General features: G+C 42.0%; 1 protein-coding gene across 3 annotated transcripts in view; it reads left to right on the top strand.

Annotated features, from left to right (window-relative positions):
• The window catches only part of PIKFYVE (phosphoinositide kinase, FYVE-type zinc finger containing), a 1,212,885-nt gene that overhangs the window by 1,043,381 nt on the left and 153,481 nt on the right, over window positions 1-16,023 (top strand). For all 3 annotated transcript variants that reach the window (XM_069225943.1, XM_069225942.1, XM_069225940.1), the window contains 2 exons: window positions 3,169-3,345; window positions 11,797-11,900. In XM_069225943.1, the coding sequence (XP_069082044.1) occupies window positions 3,169-3,345; window positions 11,797-11,900 (281 nt within the window). The remainder of the gene's footprint in view (window positions 1-3,168; window positions 3,346-11,796; window positions 11,901-16,023) is intronic.

Below are 16,023 nucleotides of genomic sequence, written 5' to 3'. Positions count from 1 at the left end.
ATACCACTTTCTTATAAATGGTTTGCCCCCAACCTCACCCCCACAGGGCTCCCTGTCTTTTTATGCTTTTCCTACTTGTTGCTAAGTGTATATTTTGTGTGTATATATCTCAAAGGGGAGATATGCCAATGTTAGAGTAGTCTTACTGTTGTAATAAAGAATACTTTATTTCTGCAAAACCTGGTGTTGTCCTTTCTTGAGAACAGTTACTGACTGACTATTGTAGTATTGCAAGTGCTTAACATTCCTCTTGGATATGCTTTAGCTGCATCCCTCAGCTATCCCTAGGGAGCTTTCTTCTATCTGGACACCTAAAACAGGGATGCCTGTACTCAGTATATGGTGCTACAGCATAGGTATACACTATAAACTGAGCCAGCCTCCTACACCTCCCCATTGAGACTACCCCTCCATCCATGCCACCATCCTACAGTTGGATGACGAAGGATCACCTGGCACTTCTCTGCGAGGAGTTTACGGCTTTCTTGGCCAAGGGAAGCCATAGAGAGGGTCCCTGAGCCAAAAGTAGGTTGTGGTTATTTCAGCAAATTTCTGGTGCCCAAAACGGACAAGGTCCTCTGCCCTATCCTTCACCTCCAGTCCCTCAGTTTCTTCCTGAAATGTTCATAATGCTCACTCTGTCTCAGGTCCTATCTGCCTGGACACAGGAGACTGGATGGCAGCGTTTGACTTGCAGGACTCATATTTCCATATTCCCATCCTGCCTACCCACAGACATTACTTGAATTTCACAGTAGGCCACAAGTATTTTCAGTTTAAAGTGCTCTCAGTTTGCTTTATAAGCACCCCTCGGGTGGTCACAGCTCACCTGCGCAGGTCAGGGGTTTCAGTCTGCCCCTATCTTGATGACAGGCTATTTAAGATGGCTCGACCCAGGCTGTCGTCTCCCACCTCCGGACTATGGGGGACTTCCTCCATTCATTGGGGTTCAGTATAAACGTACCGAAGTCACACCTGACTCCCTCTTAGATGATCCTTTTCATCTGAGCTGTTCTGGACATAGTGAAGTTTCGGGCCTTTCTTCCTAAGCGGCGAGTCCAGGATATTCAGGCTATGATACCGATGTTTCAGCCTCTATCCTGAATTTTGATGAGAATGACTCTGAGGCTGTTGTGGCCTCATGGCCTCCTGCATCCTGCTGGTGACACATGCCAGGTGGGATATGCAGGCTTTGAAGTGGGGCCTGAAGTTCCAGGGGGCGCAGCATTAGGGGAAACTATCCAACCTGGTCCAGATCTTTGAGGGAACTGGGAAGGGTCTGTAGTGGGGACTTTTGCACTGCAAATGGGTCAGAGGCAGATCCCTTTCCCTTCCCCAGCTAGATATTACAGTAGTTACAAATGTGTCACACCTGGGATGGGGAGGCCACATGGGAGAGGTGGAGAGCAGAGGCTCCGGCGGAGTCCGGGCTCTATTTCAGTCTTTTGGAGCTCAGGGTGATCAGGCTAGCATTGAAAGCATTCCATCCTTCTCTCAAAGGGAAAGCGGTACAGGTGTTCAAGGACAGCACCACCACCATGTGGAAGTGCAACAAGCAGTGGGGTCGTGGACCCTTTATCAGGAGGCTCTGTGCCTGTGGACTTGGCTGGAACATCAGGGCATATCCCTGGTGATTCAACATCTGGGGGGCTCTCTGAACGGCAGAGTGGACAAACTCATCCGTAAAGGCCTGGTCGATCACAAATTGTTCGGCTCAAATTAGGCACTGGTCTTGGATAGCTCTGAACAACGCCAATACCATAAATAGGGGCACACTGTCCAATTTATTATATTTAAGATCCATAGTGCATTTGAACCGTATTTGGACTTCATTACTTACCGCATAGACAGGATACTGTACATCCAGTTTAGGCTAGGAACATGGCGTCTTAACACATTTACGGCCAAATGGTCTACCTCTCCCTTGCCAGTGCTGGCATGTCCAGCCTGCAATGCCTTAGGTGAAACTGTAGCCCATGTATTTTTTTTTTTTTTTGCTTTCCCTGCCTATATCTGCTTGAGATTGTTCTAGATTAATCCAGTCTGTTTGAGATGGACACCCAATGACATGCTGAAGCTCTATTAATTTTTAGATCGGACCCTAGTCCATTAAATGTGCTGTAGCTAGATTTCTGGAAAGGGCGTGGTTCATAAGACGGAAAGTCATGGGAACACATTCTTAACATCTACAAACTAAGTGTTTGCCAATAGCCTGTAAAGATGGAATCGTTAACATCTAAGCACATATACACACAGACTTATATCCGGATGGATATCACACTTAGTATACATAGCTGACCCGTTAAGAGGTTTTTGTAGAATGAGTGGGTACCCTGAATCCAGATAGTCTTCTACCCACCTCGCCCCTGGCCTTAGAACAATCTGATAACGAAGCACATAGAATTTTACTGCTTTTTGCCTTCTGCTCAGGGCTTAAGAAAGTTGAGTGTTTTTTACACAACACAGAATGTTGTTGGCAGATAGGTGCTTTTGATTCATTACTCTTTGCACACTTGAAGTGGAATACACAGTGCACTTTTGATTTTATGTATAATACACACTGTGTATTATTTGGCATTCTCTGCCCAACCTAACGACGTGACCTATGATCATTTTTGTTCTTATGAATTGAAATGTTCTTTTTCCATCCACTGACTCTTGCTGTTACATGCATGCATAGCGTTCTTTGCTATTCAACATTGGATTTTGTTTCACAATATTGTATATATTTTAAAGACTTTTCCTGTGTAAATCATTGGATTGTTTGAAATTGTTTTCTTGGCACAAATGTTTCTTTGTCTTAGTAAGGTTTGGAAACTACTTAAAAAATAATATTAATGATAATCGATGTGCATCTGCGAGAATACTTTTTCACGCTTTGCTCGATCCTCGGGTTCATAAATTTTGTTACGGTAGTGCTTATGTAACAGTTTTTTCAAGTATTTTATTTTTATTGTGCTGATAACTTTTATGGCATTGATGCTGAATAAAGTTTGAAGTTTAAATTTGAAAACATTTGTTCCCCTTAATATTTCGAAGTTTGTCATATTGGATGCCATACTGAAATAAGCCTTGACATTCCTGACACTTGAATCAATTAAAAACAATACTTTGATAGAAAACTGTCTGATATAAAATAATTATTTTTGTTTTAATGTTTCTCAACAGAGTTTTCTGATGCGAATGCCAAATTCTACTGCCGAATTTATTATGCAGAGGAGTTCCACCGGATGCGTGATGTGATTCTGGGTAGCAGTGAAGAGGACTTTATCCGCTCTCTAGCCCACTGTGAACCATGGCAGGCAAGGGGCGGGAAGTCGGGGGCAGCTTTTTATGCCACAGAAGGTAATTGGCTGCCATGATATTTCCCTCCAAGCTAAATTTCAATGCATTTTTGTAAACCTTGGAATACTGGGGAAGACAGTGATAGGGACATAGAACGATGTTGCATTTGGCTAGAGAAGATACTTTCTTTCATTCAGTGCAGTCCCCAGTTCAAATGTATCAATTGGCTCATTTGTGAGTTTAACATTTTTTCCATTTGGTTAATTTTCAGCGACCTACTTAAAAATGTGTGTTGCACTTTCCTACCGTCTTTACGAAAGCATTCTGTATACAGCATAATACCAAAAATAGCTGGTCATCTGGAATGCTTACTCGAGTGACAGTGTGCATGGGGTTTCAGCCAACCAGAGCTTGCCAGCAGCGCTCCCTCTAGAGTACAGTTGCTGCATATGAGAACGCCACTCTTATTTGGAAAAAATGCAGAGGGCTGTGGAAAATTCATCATGGTGTTTTGCTACAATTTTCTTTATTTATGATGCCTTTTCCTGTAGAAGCCTCACCTTTTTTAATCCTTCCAGGATGGATCTGGAAAAAACTGAAATAGATTTTGTGCCCCTGTAGGTGGCACCATTTCTCTCCATCGTGGCTCTGCCACACCACAAGCGTGACAATACAGAGTTCCATATGGGCACCAACTCTGGGTTACGGACTTCTGTTCTTGTCTTTTACATGCCCTTTGACACGGATCTCTAGCTCTGTTTCTACCAATTTGGTTCATTTACAGATCAAATACTACACAAATAAATGTAACCTGGCAATGTAGTAGTGATATGGCTACTGAAGACTCCAGGCTTCAAACCCTATAGGAAGCAGATGTTTTGCACAGACCCCCATGCTGTCTGTGTTATCTGCAGGCCAAATATGATTCCAAGTCCAATAGCAAATTCTCTCTGTACCTGAACATGTACAGAGGGTGAGAGTTCAAATGTATGTCAGCGAACACAAGAAACAAAGCTAGTCACTCTCCATGTTGCCCTCTTTGGGTAAGTCTAAATATTAGACTTTCAAGAAGATCACAAGGGAAACAACTGAGACTCCTCGACTTTCAGGTGCTCCTGTTTATGGTGAAGTAAACTAATCTGTGCCCACTGGTCTGGACTCAACCCCAGCTTAGTCTTCCTCCTCAGCGTGTGTTCTGATCCTTGAAAAAATGCACGGAGTTCCTCAAAGCCATGTTTGTATCCGTATGAAGTTGCACCATCCAAAGAGGCCATGCTGCAGAATTCAATATGACTCCGCCTCTGACCAAGGTTTCAAATTAGATTTATTCACTACCATTTATTACATCCAACTTGTCAGATACATTTCTGAATTTCAGGGCATAGGAAAAAAGAGGGAAAATGATAACTGCATCAGAGGGTACCACAGGGCCGGCGCTAGGCATGGGCAGTTGCCCAGGGCCCCTCACCCTGCCCACCAATATGGGGCCTCGCACCAGTGTGCTACAGCCAGGCTTGCACACGCATCCCCTTATTCCCCTCTCCTTCAATTAAGGACGAGGTGTGTCTCTTAAAAGGGGAGGGAGACCCTCCCCTGGTCCTGGCAGCTATGGTGTAGTGTTGCGAGACCGAGGCGAGGGGTCCCCAATGCTGGGCCCATCTAGGAGAGACATTCTGTGAAGTTTTTTTCAAGCAATCAGGTCTACTGTGTCAGTGTGAACCGCACTGCAGGATGCCCATTGTCACCTAGTTTGTGCGCTGCCTCTTTTAACCCTTTTAATGGACATGCAACCCTCTCTCTTTCAGCCCTTTAAGAGCTATGAAACAGGTGTCATGTCAGTCACTTCAAACAAACATATTTCTTTAACCTGTGGAAGCTTTGACATTAATATGTCACATTACAGCACTACCGTGAGAGGTACTTATTAAAATTGAAAGTTTTTCAACTAAATCATTAGGAAACTAAGAGGCAAGAACATTATCATGTAAACTCTGTATTATTGAAGAGCAGCATTATAGTCTACTAAATCAAGCACAATTGTGGCTGGTATTCTGAACTCACATGTTTAAAAGCGCTTTTATGTGGTATAATAAAGAAAAAAAGTTTGGGTGAAATAAAATGTTTCCTAAGATCACACAATTTAAGTGGGGAAGCCACAATTTATCCAGGTTTCCTAGATTGACTTTGTACAAATTAGCCACTAAATAGGTATCTACTTGTCTTTCCTTTTTTATGACAACACTTCATTTTTACCACTTTGTGCATTTTTCTGCAGTTTCTGTACAGCGCAAGTTTAACCAAAAAGAATTGGAGCACTTTATGTGAGCACCAGTTAAATAAATTATTTGTTTTTAAAGGCACATGGTAATAAATGATGTTGTAAGAAGTGAAAAGGGTACACTGTTCCAACGAAAAGAAAAGGGGACCTAATCCTACAGGAGCAAGAACCCTCATACATCACACTGTATGACTGGCTTCATCATTGGGAAAGCTCCTCGTGCTGCAATGCCTGACGGGCTCCCCGAAGGGGGCTCTTAACCGTGTTGCTCTTAAAGTAGCAGATGGAATCAGATCATACAGGTAAGGTACCTTGATCCAAGTACCTGAGCAAAATGGAGAGAGAGGAAGAGTAAAATTGGTTATCCATCAAGAACATTCATCATAAATTTTATCAATATTGATAGGATGGAGACCAAGATTAAAAACAAGATGGGAGTAAATGGGTGAGTAATAATGCTCACTTACTCTCAACAAAAACACGAGAGGACTAGACCTGTTTTGGTACCTTTAGTCGTGGGTCTACATGTTTCTCGTCTAGTGGTCCAGCCGTCAATCATTGACGCTTCATCAGGACCAATAAAAAATAAACAACTTCTCCAAACCATAAATTAGTGCAAACCCTAATAGGGAGGGGGATTCAAAAACAAAAGCAAAAAGCAGTCACTTACTTTTAGTCTACTTGCTATGTCAAAAAAGGTCGCCCTAAAAAATAAAGAAAACACATATAGAAATATTACCCAAAATAGAGTGCGCTTGTGAATATAGTGGTTTGGTGCATAATCGCATAACAGTCTAAATAAATTGGGCTTATCATCCCCCGTTTCAGGATAGAGCTCCTTAGGAATCACATGTCAGGAACTGGAACTGACTTTCTTTGTATACGGTAATCATGAGAGGAATAATGTTATCAACAGTATATCACAATAGTAGTGTAAACAGCCAACAAATACTGTAATGTCACATACAACCAGTACATACGTTTATAAGAGCTAAGGTCCCCAAACAGTGGCAGTTCTATCATTGCATGATGAGTTAAATGCCAAAATACTTAAGTTATGTATGTCAAAAAATCTGACAAACACACTATTGTCTAGTTTGAGAACAAAGAAACCCGTTATAATTCCGAGATTTATTATTCTTCAACTTTGAGGTGGAGATATGTGCCCCGAATTGAGCATTTCAAAGATGTTAGGATAGGGCGGTTATCAAAATCAAGTGCCGAATAAGTAAGTATCGGGGGGCACACAAAATCCATCATTGGTTCGGTTGAAAACAAACAAACCAGCGGGTATGTGCATCAAATAGTATGACCCGCAGTGAAAAGTCAAGTTGAACCCCCGGTCTTAATAGTATGAAAGAAGTAGAAAGCACTTACATTTGTGCCACGTTCGCAGGCCAATTAACCTACCCTCCTGACAGCGTTCTCGATCCAAAGTGGCTGGGAGCTCATCGGAGTGGTAATAAGCGCGGCGAGAACCCGGAAGGGAATACCGGCTCACGCGCGTACCGGCGGTGATTAAAATAGAAAACGGACTCGGTATTGATTAAAGGGCCGTTGTTTCTTATTATGCCTGCAATACCATTGCTATGGTAAATGTTAAATGTATCAAGGCAAAATCGTGATAAAGTAAGTTGATTTATTTAAAAACATCTTATCAGAAGGGATAAAAAAATTAAACATAGAGGAAATGCTGAACACTCTGACTTAATCACATTGTGAAAACAATGGAGATTTGTACTTACACAGGCTCTTTCCAGATTAACAGTGGTTGGGCACTTAAAGAAAGACTTTTTAACTGGAAGGGCCCTGGAGAGTGTCAGCAAAGATGAAAGCGTGGTCCATGGTATCTCGTCATTCAGCCCCCGTATAGAGGTCCCTAGTTTGAAGGCCCAGCGCTGTTCAGTTCTAATAAGGAAGTCCGGGTCATTAGGTAGAACTTTAGGGGCTTCCAAGATCACCCACCAAAGGTCATCTGGGGTATGAGAGGTATCTATAAAATGCGCACAGAGTTTAGTGGTCACCCGGCGACATCTAATATTACTCCTGTGTTCATCAATGCGTATCTTGACTGGTCGTGTGGTCATCGCAATATAGCACAATCCACAGGGACAGGTAATCATGTAGATGCAGTTCTTAGAGTTACAATTAGCATGTTTTCTTAAATGCCACCTACCAATAGGATCTAGGTCAAGTGACATTATTTGTCTAGTTAATGTACATACATTACAGTTACCACAGGGATGGTGCCCTTCAACTGGAGGGAGGTCCCACAATGATTTTTTAGGTGGAGTATCTTGGGAGACACGTGGGCGAGTGTGAACTACTATGTCTTTAATATTAGCAGTACGTTTAAAGGCAAATAGTGGTTTTGGGATTTCAATTCCCCCACTCCCCAATATCGACCATCGTTTTTCCAATAACATAAAAAAAATGATTAACAATGTAGTGAATGTAGAGACACAAGTTATTCGTATCTGTGGAGTCTTTTCCTTAGTTGCCAATAAGCATTCCCTATGATTATTTTTGGCTCTCTTATGGGCCAGGTTTACAATCTTGGGCGGGTAGTGTCGTTCATAGAGTTTTGCTTGGAGAGTGCTTGCTTGTCGATCAAATTCTAGTGGGGAGCTACATTTCTGTCTGAGCCGTAGGAACTGGCCCACAGGTAAATTGTCTCTTAAAGCCTTAGGGTGATGACTCTCGTACAACAGAAGGCTATTACGATCTGTTGGTTTGTGGTATGTACTGGTTGACAGCTCCCCATTATCAATGGTAATCATCAAATCCAGGAAAGGTAAGTGAGTGGAAGATACAGTAGCCATGAATCTCAGGTAAGGATCAAGGGTGTTGATCCAAGTTGTAAATTTGTCTGCTGTTGATAGGGGTCCTTGCCATATGACTAAGATATCGTCTATATAGCGCCGCCATAATTTAATGTCATTTTGAAAAGGATTAGTTTGTGGCAAAATATATATTTTTTCAAAGTCATACATATACAAACCGGCTAGACTTGGTGCAAACGTACTGCCAATCGATGTCCCCGTGATCTGATGGAAAAATTGATCCTCAAATTGAAAATGGTGATTCTTATGGCAAGGTGAAGGTGCTGCTCCTTCAATGGAATCACCACTCTGTTATGGGCTTTGCTCAGCTTTGGAAAATGTTGATTATTTCCATCATAAAACTGAGGTTAGATGTCAAATATCCTAGTTCAGTGGTTAAAACATACCAGTTGGACCAGGTGCTGAGGTAGTGGGTACTTACTGGACAATATGCATGGTAGATAATGGTGTTTCAAAGATTGGGACTAATTCATTCTGTTTGCATGCCAGAGTTTATTTAATAATTTATTGCTCAAAATGTGCAATTGTGAGCAGTCAAGGCTCTGTTTTAGGCATTAATAAACTATTTATGATGGTAAAATAATTACCAGACACACCCCTAGAGACCTTACCACTACCTCATGGGCCTCAGAGCTGTAACCAGCCCTGTGAGGCCCGAGGAAATGGACCAGCTAGTAGGCCTGGCTCTCAGCATTATTTAAATGCACTTAAACATGTGCTTTCCAGGTTTTTCTCAAAATTAGGACACATCAAACAAGAAGAGATGGATCTCAAATCTGTTATCTGAATCTGCATCGCTCTAATTTAGAAAATGAAATGCACTCTGGCACCATGTAACTGCATACTAATTATTAGTAGCAGAACATTTAAAGTCTTTAAAAGGATGTTGATGGGGTGTTGTAGCCGTGGCTCATGGCACATGACATCAGACCCTTTTAGCCTACATATGATTGCATTCTGGTAGTTTCTGGTGTTTTTCAGTGACTAGTGTGATGCCTTTAACAGAGGTAAAGCTGTTTTCAACTGCTTTATTTGCTTTCATATCTTTTTTGCACTTACACTATATTTCACTGGGTATCTGGAAAACCATATTGAAATTTTAATCCACACTGGCCGCCTAATGGCATTTTACATGCAGCAGCACACCTAACTAGGACATGAAGAAATAGGACCACATCATAACACTGTAAAGGAACTAAAAAGGGCCTCCTTGCTGGTCTGCACCATCTTCAAACTCAGCTGCATTATCTGTAAAGCCATCACGATGTGATAACATCCCATCACTTCTTGACTGTTTGCTTGCCATTATCCCTGTACATTGCTCAGGTATTTTGACTAGGTTTACACTATATGACTGACACCCTGCCTTCTTGGATGACAAGCTTGCCATCTCCAGTGGCTCTCCACACACCCACAGCAAGGACACCTTCAAATAGAAAAAGAGGAGATGCTAAAAAGAGAAAAAACAGAAAAAGGCCTTTCTCATCAAAATCTCATGAATCTGGAACAATATTCCCTTATCCATCTGCACAGCCCAACACCAGTTCCAATTTGAAAACAGCAAAAACTCAACTTTAAACAAACAAAAAAAACTACATTGTGATTCAGTCACAATACATAAGCCATCTACTCCTCCTACCGCATGTTGACTGTTGACCCTGTAGAGTGCTTAGCAGCCTTTTGCCTTGTTTTGCGCTATATAGATACTGCATACAAAGATACATATCTAATGCACTAATCTGGAAACTAACATTTGATTGAACCTATATGTTTTAGAGAGAGATAAGCCAAACCTTTCCCTCCAGTGTGATTAAAAAAATGCATTTCCAATTCATTAAAAATTAATATATATGTACTTATTTTTATTTTATTAGTGTTCATATTTATGTTTTTATTTTACTAATATTTGCACCAAGAAAGTTGCTTCTTGCGAAGTCAGTCAACAAGAGTCAATTGATGGTCCTTCCTATGATGTCATTTTCTGTGATTTCATGTTGAATGCAAATTAGGGGGGGCTCACACATTCTCTTTCTGCCCGGGGCCCCAAAAGTCCTAGGACTGGCCCTGGGTACCACTTATAATCGGCTCTTTGTTGTCATTACTGCGGTGGTATGGAGCTGAGATGGTGTTTGACCACCTACTGACACACAGGAGTTACTGTACATTTTCCAGTTTGGTTTCTGGGAGGATTCAAAAGTGTGAGACATCTGCAGAGAGAGAGAGAAAAATCATTCCCAAATGTAAATAACATATTCTTTACTTACCCGTAACAAGACCTCATGTTCCACTGGTTTATGAAGCAGAATTCAAGAGGTTCTACAACCTTCATTTTCACCTAATTTTCCCTGTTACTCTCAGTTATCTTATCACAGCCTCTCCTCATTGTTCAATTGTGCTGTTTTTAAGTTTACCCTTGAAACTGTTTCTTGTTTACACAATGCCTTTTCATCCTGATATGACTTTTGGGTTGGAGTGTGAAAAACAGAGGGTTAGAACTCGGGTGTTCTGTTGGTAACAACTATCTTTTGCCAGATTTTGTTTTTTATTATATGTAGGAGGTCATTTTGCATGATTGCACTGATTCTTTTTTTTAATTTTCCAGATTAAGCACACTGAATAATTTGATGTCCATTTTACATCCCAGTACAGTTTACAGTTGTTTAGATTCCTCTGATGTGTGTATTGTTCCTTTATTTATTTAGGATTTTGATGGTAAATTAATTTCATGTTGGCAGATTTTCATAACGTTTTATTTTGGACTCACAAAATTCTAGCATATTTAAAACATGTAAACATTTTTATAGACCAGGTAAACTAGTACTTTGCTATTTTCTTCTTTGCTACACAGTAACTTATCGCATTAGTCTAAAAACAGCTAATGCACTGCATCACCAATTGCCAACCCACTATACAACATCTGCACTACTTTAAAAATGTCATGTTTTATAGTACAAAAAGGAAACACCACATATGCAACTCATAAAACTCGTTCATTATTGTAAGATTGAAATGTGAATTTTAAGAAATTTCCACATGAGGGCAGTGCCTTCTGTTGGAGAGTAGACTAGACTAATACTGAAGCCGTATTTAAGCACTGATGATGCTTAGGTTTCATTTCAATCAGAAAATGTAATTTTTCTTTCAGTTGCCCATAAACACTCTACGACACAGTAAATTCAGTTTCTAATTTGCATTACTCATACTAGGAATTAGTTGCTAAAGCATTTTTCTCTATTGGTGGCACATTTCTTAATTTTCATGTCAATACTAGAACGTTTGGAGTAAAATACCAGTGAATGTTAACATAGCTGGATTGTTAATGTACCTAGCATATGTGTTGAAACAAACATCACCTATATATGCATTTGAATGATAATTTTTCTTTTATAGATGACCGGTTCATTTTGAAGCAGATGCCCCGTCTCGAAGTTCAATCCTTCCTTGATTTTGCTCCTCACTACTTCACATACATCACGAACGCAGTTCAGATGAAGGTATGGGCTAGATCCCTTGTATGATTTGACGTTGAATGTCTTACTACAGAGGTAGTCATCGTAGAGTTTGAGACACGTTTTTAAATGTGGCCGATTTTTCATTTTTGTTACATCTGTATTTGTTAGGTTTTTTTTTTAGTTTTTTTTTTTATAAGTAAACCTAACCTGTGTCAGAAAACGGTTAAGAATATTATACATAAAACATAAAGTTTCAGTTGTTCAATTACAGAATTATGTGAGGATTTACAATTTTGTAATAAATGAAGCCTATTTAGGAAAGTAAACTGATTAAATGGGCCCTTATGTATTGTTCAATTGGTGAATATGTACACCAAACCACTAGGCAATCTGGATATGTGGGCCAAATAGAAACAATGTCCCCAAAGACTGCATATTTGCAATTCGATTGAATAGTTCTAAGAACAGATTCCTCAATTTGAAAATATTCCCCACTGCCAGACTAGAGCTAAAAGATTTCACAGCAGGGCTCAGCTACGTTGACCCATGCTGCTCTACTTCTGCTTCGTTGTGCCCTGGAAGTGATAGAGCAGAGCCGCATATAAACACCACTCCTGCACACACACGTCAGTTGCTTTATTTCCACACCTTTGAACGTGAATCCAGAAATCCACTCTCTTTCTTGTCAGTTGAAGATTTTCTACAAATGAAATTGTAGTGTGCAGTGAAATGACTGCAGGGTTCAAACCATGTTATGACTGTCGCAAACAGACGTCATTTACAGACCCGCATAAGGTGTGCCTTTGATATTTGAGCACTACTTCATGTCGAGCGAAGAAAGTGCCGTCATGCCCTAAGGCAATTTGGGACACCCGGAGTGAAGCAGTATGTTGCTGAATAATAAAAGAAGTCACAGACCTCCTGTAAGTCCCTCTCCCAGTTGAGGGCACTGACCCATTCTCGCTCCCAAGGCAGCATCTAGATAAGTCATCTTTTTGTTCAAACTTGTCCAGTAAGTCAAAGATGAAACAGGACTTGTCCCTATCCCTCCAATCTCTGTCTAAAGATAAGTCTCTAGTGTGTCAAAGCACCAATGGATCCTGTCCCCGATCCCCAATTGAGGAGCCATTTTCACAACTTGTCCCATTGAATCCTGAATTCCCCAGGCCATCAGCAATGTCCCTGCAGGTCTAGGCATTTGAGGAGTCCATGCTGCATGGTTTTGGCACACTTTCAGCTCTCTCTGGAGTTCCTTATGGGCCCCCCAAGAATTGACAGTGGCCGCAAGTTGGGTTAATGTAGACCGATCTGTCCTCAGTGTTGTCTGAGTCCATGAAACCCATCTTAGGTTTTGCACCAACTCTGGTATTGAAGCCCATTGAGGAATCCTCACCTACACAGGTCCTTCTTTCATTTATCCTGGTCCCAACATAGCTGTCGCCCGAGGGGGATCCGATTCGGACTCTGATGTTAAACCCTGAGTTGTCTCAACCCCTGTCAAGGTCATCCAGTAAACCAGATTCTTGTACAGTCTGACTGCTATAATACACTCCTACTACTACAGAGCCATCCTCAGAAGCTCCATCACATTTTTGCTGCTGATTCTGATCCAAGTTTGCCAACACTTGGAGATCACAATGGCGATTTACTCCAAAATAATGATAATGGCACTTATTACATGGTCTTACAAGAGACCAGTCGGTTTGATACTTCCCCTGGTAAAGGACTGATTTCACATCTTGGACCCCCAACAGACGAGAGCGCATTCTTTGCTGTTGTATTTAGACAATCAGCTGAGGTTCTGGACCTTCAACTACTTTCTGCTCAAGTCAAGGCAAATGTCCTTTCTGAAGTTATGCACCTTGCGCCAGCCTTATCTGAGCTCTTACTTCTATTCATTGAAGCCCTAACTGGCGCACGTATTGGCACCTGGTGCATGGCTTGCTCTTGCCCACTGGTGAACAGGCAGGTATCCAGATGCTACAGGCCTGCACCCAGCGATGGAGATTTTCTCACACAGCAGCCTATTCCTGAGGGTTTGGTGGTCTAGGCTTCCACAGGAAAAGTGAATCCTAATATATTACCCACCATTCATCCCTAACCTCCTTCCCCAAAGAAAGGGAGTAAAAAACGTTTGAGGCATTGCTATTATGAATGGTCTCTTCGGCTCGCCTAGCCTTGAGGTCAGTCAGCGCAGTCTGCTCATAAGCCATTATACACACACCCTCAGGCCTATTGCCAGCAATATCTTCTTGGCAGTCTTGAAGGAGCTTAGGGCTTGCTCAGCTCAAACTATCAAATGAAGCCAGGATGCAGCCAAATGTGTGATTTTGGCTGGTCTGGATATAACCCACTTATTGTGGTGAGCATATGGCACTAGTGCTAGTGTGGTCCTTCATCACCATGTACGGATGTGATCCAGAGGTTTTTCTGGAGCTGTTCAGGCATCCCGTAATAATATGCCTTTTGATGGATCCTGCCTTTCTTGGGAAAATGTTGATTCCTCCCTCAATCATTTAAGGAAACTAGAGCCACAGCATGTGCCTTGGGTTTTCCTCCACTAACAGACAGTTTCCAAATCAGTGTCGCCCCTTCCAAGGATACTCCAAAGGGTTGGCATATAGCCAACACCAGGCTCCTCCACAACAGGCACCGCAATGACCTCCCTCACCACATCAGAGTGTCCTTAACACTTCTCGAGTTCTCCAAGAGGCTGAAGATCTGGCTCTTCAGCAACCTCACCAAGATGACGGCTGCCTAACCCACCTGCACTGCACCTCGATACTGACATTCAGAGGAATACCTATCCTTATTATTGCAAGAGATGCTAGCTTTACTGTCCAAAGAGCCCATCAAGGGGTTAGGGACACGATGTTACTTCTGCTATTTCATTGTGCGGATGTAGGCTGGAGGCCTTCATCCTGTTCTAGATCTCCGCCCTCTCAACGCTTTCCTGAGAAATGACTCAAACTGCTCACTCTGGCCCAGGTCTGCCATATATCTGGGCAACTGGATGGTAGTCTTGGACTTGCAGCACACATACTTTCATGTGATCGTGCTGCAGTCCAACAGATATTACCTGTATTTCAAGGTGTGTCGGGAGCATTTTAATTTTGCCATGCTGCCCTTCGGCCTCACCAGTGCCCTTCGGATGTTATCAAATGTTATGGCCGTGGTCCCCGCACATCTTCGGAGGTTGGGGATACCAGTTATACCCTACATTGGTGACTGTTGAAGATGGATTCACTGCAGTCCGTCATACACCACCTCCAGACAACAGCAAACCTTCTGACATTGTTGAGGTTCTCGATTAATGAGCCTAAGTCAAACCTGACTCCTTTCCAGAGACTTTGTTTATAGGAGCTATCTTTGGCACTGGGCAGTTCTGATGGATGTAGGAAGCTGACTTTTTATGTAGTGGGCCACTATAAGGGCACACCATGAAAAAAGTCCAGATGATCCCTATGGCTTACAGTGCTTACTTTTATAATCCCATGTGCTCGATTAGTCGTAGCATGGTTGAGCAGCTTAGGCTTATTATAGGGGACTGTTAGGCATTTATTGCACACATAGATTCAAAAAATGGTACACACACTCAAAATTATATCTGAAACCAATTTATAAAAATAACACAGCTTTTTATATATTTTTAGACATCAAGATCATCGATATCAGATAAGTACTTTTGACGTTATCAATCTTATAAGAAAATAGTAAAAATGCACATATAATGGTTTTGAGGCGGGAGTCTCAATGCAGTGATGTTATCCTATGGGAGGAAAGACATAAACTGCAAACAGGTACTTGTAGTCAGAGTTCGGGGTGCTCTTAGGAACTCAAGGTGCTAGGGGGCCAAAGTCCTAGGAACCACCAACGGTTTTAGCTTATCTGCCCTGGTGTGTCCAGGAGCAGAGGTGCTAGGCAGGTTAGTAGGCCTTGAGCGCTACACCGGTAAACAGCAATGGCCACCTGTGAACACAGGCTGCAAGGGGAACTTACGAACAAGTCAGGCAGAATCCACAAGGGGCTTGACTCGTGAGGGCCTTTAGGGCAAAGGGGAGTTGTCGGTTGGTGTGAACCCAGGCTGGAGGGATCTGTTGCAGAGGTTATTTGCCCGGCTTGTCACTTGGGTTGGAGGCTCTCACAGTTCTTGGGTTGACGTGCA

This window comes from Pleurodeles waltl, chromosome 3_1 (assembly GCF_031143425.1).
Source record: "Pleurodeles waltl isolate 20211129_DDA chromosome 3_1, aPleWal1.hap1.20221129, whole genome shotgun sequence".
NCBI classification, from domain to species: domain Eukaryota; kingdom Metazoa; phylum Chordata; class Amphibia; order Caudata; family Salamandridae; genus Pleurodeles; species Pleurodeles waltl.
This window is presented reverse-complemented; position numbering and strand designations above follow the sequence as displayed.